This window comes from Xenopus laevis, chromosome 3S, assembly GCF_017654675.1.
Source record: "Xenopus laevis strain J_2021 chromosome 3S, Xenopus_laevis_v10.1, whole genome shotgun sequence".
Taxonomy (NCBI): domain Eukaryota; kingdom Metazoa; phylum Chordata; class Amphibia; order Anura; family Pipidae; genus Xenopus; species Xenopus laevis.
This window is the reverse complement of record NC_054376.1, coordinates 59863669-59877081: the sequence shown is the minus strand read 5'-3', so window position 1 is coordinate 59877081 and position 13413 is coordinate 59863669. Positions and strand designations below refer to the sequence as shown.

Genomic DNA, 13413 nt, shown 5'->3' with positions numbered 1-13413 from the left:
CATATTAGCAGCTGTTTGTAGCGTCACTTTTTTTCATTTTCCAGTCAGCTCTCTTGACCATTTCAGAATCTTATTAGGTTGAGCAAATTAACAGTAATTACTTCTCTATAATGTGTTTGCAGCGGCAGGAACAAGTTTCAGAAGACAACTCTGGGATCTCTTCTGGCCCACACCTCACACTCACTTATGATGACAAACAGATACTGGACGATGCAGCCTCGCTTATCATCCACCATGTAAAACGACAGACTGGCATACAAAAGGAGGACAAATACAAGATAAAGCAGATTGTCTATCATTTTATCCCGGATTTACTTTTTTCTCAGCGTGGGGAGCTCTCTGATGTAGAGGAAGAAGAGGAGGAAGAAACAGCGGAGGCTGAAGATGGAGTTACAAAAAAACACAATGGAGTGGGGGTTGGTGGCGGTAGTAGTCCTCCAAAGGCTAAGTTGATGTTTGGAAATACAGCAGCACAAAAGTGGCGTGGTATGGAGGATGCATACAACCTTTTTTATGTGAACAATAACTGGTACATATTCCTTCGCCTACATCAGATATTATGTTCCCGGCTTCTTCGCATCTACAACCAGGCAGAGAAGCAAGTGGAGGAAGAGATGAGGGAAAGGGAATGGGAAAGAGAGGTACTGGGACTAAAGAGGGACAAAAATGACAGCCCAGCTATACAGCTTCGACTAAAAGAACCAAGTAAGTGAAAAGTCAGGATAATCTGAAGTAGAATCATTTTATATAAATAAGAAACATGCCTTTTTTTTATCTTGGCTACTGGAACCCAGTTTAGCTATGCAAACTATTACAGTATTTGCCCCCTGACTACTTCCCCTCTTGTTTTCACATTTTCATTTTTATCATGCTTTCCCCCCCAAACTACTTGTATGTTAGCAAATACTTTAAATTGTCATCAAAAAGACTTACAAGGGCACCTATTCACTTGTAAATGTTTCCTTCAATTGAACTGTGGTGCTATTACTACGTGCTGGTGAAGAATACACGACAGTGGCATGACCGTGCTGTTTTTTTTTTCCTGGAGCCACTATGAACAGGCGTAAAGGAAACTGTGCATCCATATGCACCCACATATGTTTCCTCCACTTGAGCTATGTGCTAACAAAACCTGTCCTCCATGTGGGTCAGTGGCAATCACACAGGCTTTTGCCTGGAGGCAGTCAGTCACAGTGCCTCACACTCATCCATGCATTACTCATAGACAGTCATGGGATCTGAATGGCACAGGCCCCCATTATTGCTGCAGCCATGGTGAGGGGCTGTTATTGCTCAAGGTAATTGGTTCCCTGACCATGTTTCTATTAGTGACTATTGTTTCCAACATTGACAAATGGTCTCCAGTGGGTTGGGGAATTGGTGCATTTTTGAATTACAATCTGTATCCAGCATCCAGAGAGTTAAAAAAGCACATTTTCTCTATCCTCCTATCAGTGGACATAGAGGCTGAAGATTATTATCCAGCATTCCTAGACATGGTTCGGAACCTGCTTGATGGGAACATGGACTCCAATCAGTATGAGGATTCTTTGCGAGAGATGTTTACCATCCATGCCTTTACCACCTTTACTATGGACAAGCTGATTCAGAGCATTGTTAGACAGGTGAGTTTGGAATATCCGGACTGGATTATTGCTTAACAATTGCACGATGACACATAAGTATTCACTGTGCTGATTAAAAGTTGATCCTGGGGCTACTTTAATTCCTTTATGATGTGATTCATTGGTCTTATGCCCCAGACACGCAGGTCATAGGTAGTTTGGCCACGTATGTGAAGAGGCAGTCCAACATTTTGCTGGGGATGAAGCCTGCGCTAGGGTTGTTAGTGCCATCAGTTTGCTGGCTTGTATGACTTTGCCCAAGCTGTGGCTCTAGCCATTATCACCACTTTGCCCCTGAGCATTTCCACATTGCATTGTCTATATACTAATTCTAGATCCAACATGTAGAATTCGTTTTTATTTTACTAATTTCCCATTTACAGCCAATTCTGAAGCCATTTCTGGCAAAATATGCATAGCATGCAATTTTTTTTGTGTTACTATAGTCATCCAGTGCTGGAATGTGCTGGAAACGTGTTGGATGTTGGGGCATGGTAAAGTTTTAGTAAGGCTCAATGGCAGGACTGTGGCTCACTGGCAGGACCGTGCATTCATGCACATATATAGAAAATAGAGCAGGTAGAAGGAAGTGCTGCTTTACAAAGGATGGATTGACTCCAGTAGCACAACAGTATCAAAAATACTTTTCAACCTTGCCATAATACTGCCCTTTTTATTCTGGAAGCTTTAGTGAAACATCCTGAAGATACGTTTGATTAATTCTCAGTCTTTTAATTGTTCTGTTATAAATGTTCTCAGCCCTCAAAGCACTAGTACCTGACCCTGACAGGGTTTGATTCCCTTTACTACTGAGTTTGACTGCTTTGTCTAGATCAGTTGACATGAAATATTATGATTTATTTGCAAATGAGTATACTGGGGTCTTCAGGCATATCATCTCTATTTCTGAGACCATGCCTTGAAACCTGGAATGCTCAGGGAGTGCAGAAGTGAAATAAATGGTGTTAGAAAAACATCAGTATAATTACTAAATATTTTGTAGCTTCTGAATCTAATTTAAATGTTTCTTTTATCGCCACACAACAAAGATTGCGAGTGTTTGTTCCCCTTTATTCATAGTTATTTTTGTCTGTCTACTAGTGGAAAGCTCTACTTTTTCAGGATAAGCTTCTGATGCAATTGATACAGTAGGCATTTTACACTGGGAAAATGTTTTCAAACACAATTTCAGAAGAGTTGTTTTCTTGTGAGATGCATGCTTTTGGTGAAACCATTCACCTATCGAGTAGTTTTTCCTTTTTCTTAATTTTCTTTTTCCACTTTTAGCTCCAGCACATAGTCAGTGATGAAATCTGTGTGCAGGTGACTGAACTGTACCTTTCTGAGAGCAATACCAATGCCACAGGAGGTCTGTTATCCACTCAGGCTTCACGTAACCTGAATGAGGCAAACTACCAGCGTAAAGCTGAGCAGCTAATGTCAGATGAGAATTGCTTCAAGGTAAGGCCTACTATAAAGCCGATGTCTATGCATTCACAATATTTTATACTTCTTTTATTTGTTAGTGACATATTCTGCTTAACTCTATCCAACTAAACTAGGTATAAGAAAAGTGTTGGATGTTTGCCTCTATAGGAGACTGAAAGGCAGATCCCCCTTATATTATTTTAGCAGCAGCTTAGTATTATCTCTTTTTTTTTTAATTGAAATTGCAAAACTATCAAACAAGGCATTTCGCATTTATTGTAAGTGCAAACCTAACTTCTTTGATTCCCTTTCATCTTAATTATCCATACTTTTCATTCTGCAGCTGATGTTCTCCCAGAGTCGTGGACAGGTCCAGTTAACAATTGAACTACTGGACACTGAGGAAGAAAATTCTGATGACCCAGCGGAGACCGAGGTAAGCCCAGCTCTCGCCTGAGGGGCTCTCGGTTCCCGCCACTTCAGGCAGGACTCCCCGCCCTCCAAGACCTAATGGGAAAGGGGTCGGCGGGGGGGTAATATGTGAGAACAGTCCTAGAGAATCCGTCTACTGAGATCAAATCACAATCCACCCTGGTTGCATACAACCTGCAATGTGCTGATCTGATTTTTATTTACCTGTACAAAGTAATGTTACCTACCTGTGGTTTGTTAAAAACAGAAACCAGAAAAGGCAAAAACTTTAAAAAGAAAAAAAATTCTGAAACAGAATCCAAATGTAATATAATAAATAAATAATTGTTTTAACGATCCCGGGTGACTCAGTGATTTGTTCTGTTCTCTTTCTCTCTTGCTTTCGTTTCATCTCTTGCACCCCCCCCTTCCTTCATGTTCTTTCACTCTTTTCGTTTTTTCTAGTCTCATACTTTTATTCACGATGGACTGAACAATTTTTTAGTTCTGTGGCAGAGATGCATTCATAGTTTGTATATCGGTGCCTTGTTTACTCTCATAGTAGCTGCGATTAATACATAGTGCTGGAGACCTAAATGTATATAAAAAATACTATGTAACGATGAATGACGTAGTATAGCCTAACATTCATTTTCCCTCCTTTTGTAGGGAAAAATAATCTATTGCAATTTATCCTTACATGCACCTGCCCACCCCCCACGAGGGTAAACTCTGTAGCTTTGCCTATCCAGTAGATTTTTAGTGACTTCAGTATGTTGTAGTGTAGTCAAATTGCAGGTCTATCAATGCTTTACTACATCATGGGTTTTGAGAATGTTTTACTCTGAGACCTATATGTCAATAACCAATACTATACAACTTGCTACCTAGAAAAGATATATTTATATAAATCATTGAAACTCGAGTGATTAGTTTCTTATTCTGTGGTGTCATGCAGTGAACATAAACACAAAAATAATTCTCTTAAATTGCTTTTAAAAAATCAAAAATTTTAAATCTGAATTGACCTGTTTTCTGTTCTGTATATAAAAGTGTTTCTTTGAAGTAGCAATCCTGGTTTCTAAGTACAGTGTCACCCATCTTTCATCTGTTGACTAGACAAAATTCCACCTAGTTTATTGTGTTCAGTGGAACCTTAGATCATTTTTATACATGATCTGCAATCAAAGGTCCTGCAAAAATAAACCAGATCTTTCCAATGTTACAGCTAATTTATAATTTGTCTGAAGTATTTAACATTTTGGGTAATTCCAACAAAGTAAACGTTTAAATGTAATTAGAGCATTTTGATTCTTTGGTGCTGCATTGGTCATTTACAGTAATAGTGAACCTGTTGTGGCATTCATAGAGAGGCCGTAACAGTTCTCTGATATATAAATATTTAAGTGGTCCGTATCTTTATAGTAGTCATAGGGCAATTTAAAGCCTGAGCACGTCATTAACTGATTACCAAGTACATCAACCCTGTTACATAGTTAAATCCGGTTGAAAACTGAAAGTCCATCAAGTTCAACCCCTCCAAATGAAAACCCAGCATCCATACCCACACCCCTCTATACTTTCACATAAATGATATATACCCATATCTATACTAACTATAGAGTTTAGTATCACAATAATACTTTTTTCTGTTATAGCCCTTGATAAACCTGTGTACATAGCTTCCAGTTCTGAACCTACACATGGCCTCTGTCCTGAATCCTATGAACAATACAGGAATGAACATCATGTCATTCGTTATGAAGTCAGGACCTCATCTGTATGTAGGTGAACCAGCAGCTAGGAAGGTGCATGGGGCTATTGAGTGGTGCATAGTTGCAATGCATTTAAGGAACAGCTCAGTGTCAAAATAAAACTGGGTAAATTAGTTGTGCAAAAAAAAAAAAAAAAAAAAGTTGTCCATATAGGTAGCCAAAAATGTAATCTATAAAGGCTGGAGTCAACAGATGTTTAACATAATCACCAGAACTACTCTTTTGCAGCTCTCTAACCTCTTCATGAAGGGTTGCCTGATGGAACACAACTGTTCAGTTTGTTTTCTTTTAAACCTGACCTTCGTGCTATGAATCAAAAACAAATTAAATGAACCCATATGGCCCCCTTCAAGTTACTAGCTAGTAACAGGTTATTGAGCTGCAAAGGAGGATGCAGTGTTCTGCCTTTCACTTTACAAATCCACTTACTCCAGCCTTTAAAGATGACATTTGTGGCTAACTATATTGAGAGCATGTCGTATTTTACTCGGCCTAATTAAAGGGGTTGTTCACCTTTGAGTTAACTTAGTATGTGTGGATTGATATTCTGAGACAATTTACAATTGTTTTTTATTTGTGGTTTTTGAGTTATTTATCTTTGCGGCTCTCCAGTTTGCAAATCCAGCAATCTGGTTGCCAGGGTCTAAATTACCATAGCAGCCATGCGCTCATTTGAATAAAAGACTTGAATATGAATAGGAGAGGGCCTGAATAGAAAGTTGAATAATAAAAAGTAGCAATAACAATACATTTGACATAGAGAGCATTTGTTTTTAGATGGGGCAGTGACCCCCCATTTGAAAGTTGGAAACAGTCAGGAGAAGAAGGCAAATAATTAAAACAATATATAAAAAAAAATTATAATAATTGAAAAGAATTGGCCATTCTATAACTTACCAAAAGTTTGGTTAAAGGGGTGATTCGCCTTTAAGTCGTTACATTTTTACAGTGAACAGTTCCTTTAATAGTGCCAGTGTGAACTGACGATGTGACAGTGCTTTACTTATGTTGGATACACTGAATGCAAAAACTTATGAGCCCCTTGGGTGTAGTTTGTTATCCATGTAACTTTTTACATTTTGGTTATTTAGCTGACAAAGCATTGAGAACTTAGTAAAGTTATTTACCTGATGAAGAATTAACAAAACGTATTTGGTAAAGAATTGTACTCCTAATAACCTGTTACATTACAAGCTGGATTTAGGGCTTTTAAACAAGAAACCTACATATATGTGTGGGTACAGGACATTTCTTGGTTTTTACTAATATTCGACTCTCCATTTGTAGAGGCACAATATATCTGCCGCCTCACATTTATCCTTCCTGTCATATGTAAGGGACCCAGGGCCTACCAAGTGACGATGCTTAGTCTGCTCTAATGAAAACTGACAAATTTACTACACAGATTAGGTGGGCATTTACAAATGCATACAGAATAGTTTAGTGTAACTCAAACAAACTCGGCAATCCAATAGGATGCAAGAAACTGAGTTTTAAGTGCACTTCTAAACTGCTTTAACCAAATAAATTGCCTCTGATTATAAGAATGAATACACTTCTTATAGTACAGGGATCTGTAACTATTGATTGAAGTAACTGCAGCAGCACTCTGTTCTGTGATAAATGATATTTATTCGTGCATCGGCAACGTTTCGAGCTATACCAGCTCTTTATCAAGGCTTGATAAAGAGCTGGTATAGCTCGAAACGTTGCCGATGCACGAATAAATATCATTTATCACAGAACAGAGTGCTGCTGCAGTTACTTCAATCCATGTGTGAGAACCCTTTGCAGAGAGGAGACAGCGTGCCCCTGTGACTTCAAACAGTGATTGGTGTGAGTGTGGCTCTTTACCTTTGAATTGTAACTATTGATGTTCCTCCATGACAGGACCATGTGCTAAACGAATGGCATCTATTAGGATTACCACTAAATAAGGTTTGTTTTTTTTGAAGCAGTAACAAAAAATAGTTGTACTAGAGACCTGTGGGAAGCAAGTATTTCTATAGGTAAATTCCTCAAATTGGAAAACCCAAAATACTTAAATTTAGTTTAAGGGAGAATTAACCCCTAAAAAATATGGCTAGAAATTCTGTATTTCATATTTTTCCACATCAGCCCCCCGTTTTAAATCCTGTTAGGCTTATTTTTGAGTGTCCGTGGCACTGCACATGTGTGGTGTACTTTGGGATGCTGTTAAAAAGCTTATGGGTTGTTAAAATGCATCAAAATATTATCTGGAAGTGAGGGCTTGTCTTACATTATAGCTCATGCTACAAGACTGGTTATCCGTTCTAAAGAAGAATGCACTTGCTTCAGTCAACTTTAGTGAATCGGAAAGAGTCATCCTCCTAGTATTGTGAATTTAATATATTGATACAAATCCACCTAATATGAATGTAATTGTAAATATTTAAGATATTGTAAGCCAATTCCTAAGCTTGGTTAACTGACAGCAGCACAGAGCATGAAAAAAAGATAAAAAGCATGTGTTCACTGCTAAAGGGCTGTGGTGTATATAGCGCTATAGTAATTCTTGTTGAGAAGTCATTCTCCTTTAAAGGGTATCTAAACCACAAAATATTAAAGGGGTGGTTCACCTTTAAGTTAAATTTTAGAATGTTCTAGAATGGCCAATTCTAAGCAATTTTTTAATTGGTCGTCGTTATTTTTTCATAGTTTTTGAAGTACTTGCCTCTTTTTTTTTTTTTTTTTTTTTTTTTTTGACTCAGCTTTCAGATGGTCACTTCTGTAAGGCTTCACATTTATTTTTATTTTTTTATTGCTACTTTTTATTACTCGCCTTTTTTATGCAGGCCTCTCCTGTTCATATTCCATTCTTTTATTTAAATCAATGCATGGTTACTAGGGTAATTAGTACCCTAGCAACCAGATTGCTGAAAAACCACAAATATTAAAAAGTAAACAAATTGCAAAATGTCTTTTTATCACAATACCCCATAATACTTTGGGGGCTTACTGATCAAAAGCTGTTTTTAAAGGTCATAGAGTCTGCTATCTTAGCTGTCCATGCACTTCCTGTATAATCAATTTCTCTAAAACTCTATAATTCCCAAATATCAATAGAGCAAAATATGTGGTTTTTCAGAAACTGCATAAAAATAGAAAATGCATGTAAATCACAAATGTGCTCAGTGAAGCACACTGAATATTTTACGGTTAGATACTCCTTTAAGATTAATTTTCCACTGACATAATTGTGTTCTATTTATTTTTATAGCACCACAAATGTATGCAGTGTAAAGCATAAACACACTCTAGTCATCAAATAATATAATTATTCTACGTTATTCAACACAATTATTCTTAATTGGCTTGTGAATAAAAGTTCAAGGAAGTTAGGGTGATGTCCCTGCTTAGTTCTCAAACTGCCCGTTTTAAAGACCAACTTGAAGGTGGCATAATTTTATTGGTGCAAAATAACTGCTTGATTGGTAAGACCTCTTAATATGTGCACTGGAGCAATTCTGGAAGCGTGCAATATTTTTTCCATTGGAGGTTGAGTAGCTATGCATTTAAAAAACAAATTTATGTGCAAAGAAAAATGATTTGCTTTTCAAATGGATAGTTAAATAGGATACCACAGCTTACTGTTCAGTTTAATTTATAAAACATTTTGGAGCTGTCGGTATTTGCGTTGGCTATACATTCTTCATTATTGCATTCTGTAGATAATGCTTTAACAGATACAAGGAATATGGCATTACACTTATTGATATGAATAGAATAACCCAAGTGAAACAAAATTATATGTGACATATTGTCAGGATATAGCTTGGTACACATGGAGAGATATTGGCCTAGCTTCTGCAACCAGGATTCAAATATGTCGAATATCAATCAGGATAGCTGGACAATCCTGTCTGCAAGACTGTCAGGAAAAGTCTTTCCCAATAGGTCTGAGGTCCCCCTATTGGATCATGCTGATTTGGCCCACCTTGTGACCACACCAAACAATATGTTCTTTTGTATATGGCCAGCATAAAACATATCAAATCATTGCTGCTTCTAAAGAAAGGAGAATAAGATGAAATAGTATACTCCATTTCCATGTTCACTTTTATTGCATCTCAACATGGTTTCTTAGTAAGGAAAGGACACTCTTTCTGACAATATAAGACAATATAAGAAACCAAAGGAGCAGATCTTTCTCTAGTTGGACCTCTCAGGTGATGGACAGAATCCCCCTGTTTTGACTCTTGTGCAAAAAGAGGGCTAAATGTACACAATGCAGTCCTCACCCAAAAGAATTCAGTCAGTCTGATCTATATCTTGCCAATACCCAACCCAGTAGCAGTTGAGAATTCTGTTGGACCAATAGGCAAATAGGCTGGTGAGTAAGAAGGCAATATTTAGCTGGCTAGCCTTATAGGAACTAGAAACTGACAGTAGCACCTTTTATAAACGTTAGGGAAGTCCATAAATACTAATCATTCTGCTTTAAATTTGGTTTTGGCTTCTTTTTTTTTTTTTTTTTCATGATAGCCAGCATTTTGTTTTCACATGTTTATCTAATGGCAGAGTTACTTTTAAAAGTTTACATATATAGATAGTATTCTTTACCTTCACTCTAATGATAAGAAAACAAGTTCTTTGGTGTCATTCTAAATAAGTTATTTTGTGATTCTCTTACTTTTTTGGGGAGATCAGAATTGTGTTGTGCTCCCTCTATGAGATCATATAAAGACACGTAAGCTGAAGCATAGAAATGTGCCTCCCGCCCGCGGATGCTAATGGAATCTTGCGTTTCAACTAAAATTTTATCTGAGGCACCCAAGGGCCCAGCGCACAGCTACGCAGTAGCACTATCAGCCTCCATTTGTCTGTGTCGCATTAGTTGAAAGCATCTTTTGCTGTCATTGCTGAGCTGAGGCATGCCACACACCAGGTCTGATTTCATTGGGCATGCTCCTGGATGTCAGTCACAGCAGTTGGAGGCTCTGACAGGAGGACGTGAACAAATTCAAATTTATTCATAAAGGTGGCCATAGACGTAACAATTAAGATCTTTCCAAGAAAGATCGTTCGTTTCAATACACACGTGTAGAGCTGAATCGTCAGATATACAGGTAGAAACAATAGAATTCTACCTGTATCTGACGATTCAGCACGTACAATGGGCGATGTTTGGGTACATTCAAAGGCACCCGATCAAAATTTTCTTTCCAGCTGAAACGATGAGCCAACCAATACCCAAGTCTTCTGTTGATATCGGTTGCCTTTTTTCCCCACCATACATGCACTGAATATCGTAAGAAAATTTTTTTGTATGCTATTATCTGTGCGTCTATGGCACCTTAAGTCTTCATACAAATATTCAGATAATGGCAGAATAATCTATGCGCTGGAAAGTGAATGCAAAGCCAAACTTTAGTAGGGTCCATTTCCCTTCACTGCTATAAAGTAATTCTGAGGGATAACATGACTTGTTTTGCATTGTTTGAAGGAATATAGCATCAATGTAACATTAATGTTTTGCATAGAAACAAAAGTGTGTTAAACTAGAATAGGCCAGTAAACAGTCATTTTCTAAACAAAAATCTTCAGTGACTTGAATATAACCATAAAAATAACTGGTTTTGACAAAATGACTTCACGTACCACTTCTGATTACAATTAACTGAAGTTGCAACAACCATGGAATATGTCAAACTTGTGGTCTACTACAATTATAGGCTGACCACAATAAATTCTGCATTTTGCACTGCAATTGTAATCATGGTAACAAAACAACGCCCACAGTGACCTAAAATTAAGAAAATTGTATCTTTTTATTCTTTATTATTTTCCCCTTATGTTATGATTATTGGGGGTGTAGTTTATGTTCCCATCATACATGCCAGTCTTTGAAAGCTGCCTCAGCCAGGCCATATTTTCTCTCTCTCTCTCTCTCTCTCTCTCTCTCTCTCTCTCTCTCTCTCTCTCTCTCTCTCTCTCTCTCTCTCTCTCTCTCTTTCTTTCTCTTTCTCTCTCTCTCTTTTTCTCTCTTTTTCTCTCTCTCTCTCTTTTTCTCTCTCTCTCTCTCTCTCTCTCTCTCTCTCTCTCTCTCTCTTTCTCTCTTTTTCTCTCTCTCTCTCTTTTTCTCTCTCTCTCTCTTTCTCTCTCTCTCTCTTTCTCTCTCTCTCTTTCTCTCTTTCTCTTTCTCTCTCTCTTTCTTTTTTTTTCGGCAGTATGTTTGAAATTGGCCAAACTATCCAACTAGCTTTTGTGTTGATCATATGCAGTAGTGTGATTGGAATTATTTTCTGTTGTTTGGGGTGGTGGACTGTCTTCGTTTGCATGACCAAAACAAAAGTTATTTGATCTTCAGCAGACACACAATCATTTCTGTTACCTATGTCCAATAAAACATTTTTTTTTAATTGAAGTGATATAGTATGTACAATAAAACTCTTTTCTTTGAAGGTAATGTCTTGCTTACCTTCCTTCGTAATAGTGATTCTTCCTGTTGTAGTAAGTGATTCCTGTTTTCCTGACTAGTTTTGTGCTGTGCCAGGGGTATGTCTGGGATTAAGTTAAATCATGGCTCTATATGCATTAAATGTACTTTATAGTTAGACAAATATATACATTAATTTAGATGGATTACTGCTTTGGTGCATTTTTCCTGTGGTCCCAGCTGTCTGCATTATATGATCTGTTTGTCTGTCTCAAATTCAAACATTAACCCTGAAAATATTTCTTGCAGCGCTGGTCTGATTACATTGAGAGGTACATGAACTGTGACTCCACTTCTCCAGAAGTTCGAGAGCACCTTGCACAAAAACCTGTGTTCTTGCCTAGGTGAGTGTTCTAATGAGTGCTAACATGTAAAAGGTACATTAAAGAGTAATTCAACATTTAGTTTTTCTCTTTCTAAAATTACTCTAAACGGTCCCTACAATAGCATACCTTTCTCCCTCCACTAAGTTTTTTTCCTATCTAGCATGAAGCTCCGTCTCATGAGCTCCTTCTCTTTGACTAGGAAAACCTCAAAGAGGTGCCTACTGCACATGCATGAATGACTTACACTGGAGAAGAGGTCTAGTGGGCATGCCCAGTAGGGATTCATATTCGGAGGGAATAGAGCTCAGGCAGCAGAGCTTCACACTAGACAAGGAAGTAGCTAAAAGTGCTGCAGTAAAGGGGGTGGTTCACCTCTAAGTTAACTCTTTGTATTTGAATGATATTTCTAAGTAACTTTTCAATTGGTCTGCACTTTTTCTGACTCCATCTAAAAACAAATGCTCTCTGACAATTTTCTAGTTTTTGTTCATCCTTCTGTGGTCCTCTCCTATTCATATTCCAGTATCTTATTCAAATCTTATTCAAATCAGTACAAGCTAGGGTAATTTGAGGCCTAGCAACCAGATTGCTGATATTGTTAACTGGAGAGCTGCTAAATAACTCATAAAGACCAAAAATAATAAAACATGAAAACCAATTGAAAACTGTCTCAGAATATCACTCTCTACATCATACCAAAAGTTAATTTAAAGGCGAACATTAAGCTGCTTCTGTCAAGAACACTAAATAAGATAAAGGATAACTAAACCCTAAAAATGAATATGACTAAAAATGCCATATTTTTTATACTGAACTTATTGTACCAGCCTTAAGTTTCAGTTTCTCAATAGCAGCAAAGATCCAGGACTTCAAGCTTGGAACAATCTTGGAAATTGTCTGTGACACTCACATGCTCAGTGGGCTCTGAGCAGCTGTTGAGAAGTTAAGCTTAGGGGTCGTCACAAATTATCAAGCAGAAAATGAGGTTGGCCTGTAATATAAACTGATGCTACAGGACTGATTATTAAATTCTGATGCTAATTACACTGGTTTCTGTGCTGCCATGTAGTAATTATCTGTATTAATTACTAATCAGCCTTATATTGTGACATTTATATTCTATGTGTACTGTATATTGTGAGTGGGTTCCTAAGCTCAGTAAGTGACAGTAGCAGAATAGAAGATGGGGTGCTACTGGGGCATCTTTGGGGACACAGATCTTACTGCTAAAGGGTTGCCTTGGGCTGGTACAGAAGCCCAAAACATAATGTACTAAATTTCTAGCTACTTCTTTAGTTAGTCTTTACTTCTCATTTAACACAAGGCAGAAGTATGTTATTCCGGGGGCTGTTGGGAGTGATTGAGGGGATTTTAAAATAAAAGACTTA

The 13413-nt window shown here is 37.6% G+C and overlaps 1 protein-coding gene across 5 annotated transcripts in view; it reads left to right on the top strand.

Annotated features, from left to right (window-relative positions):
- sin3a.S (SIN3 transcription regulator family member A S homeolog) overlaps positions 1-13413 on the top strand; it is a 54966-nt gene that overhangs the window by 38287 nt on the left and 3266 nt on the right. For all 5 annotated transcript variants that reach the window (XM_041587518.1, XM_041587519.1, XM_041587521.1 and 2 more), the window contains 5 exon segments: positions 123-705; positions 1456-1625; positions 2913-3086; positions 3397-3489; positions 11949-12043. In XM_041587518.1, the coding sequence (XP_041443452.1) occupies positions 123-705; positions 1456-1625; positions 2913-3086; positions 3397-3489; positions 11949-12043 (1115 nt within the window).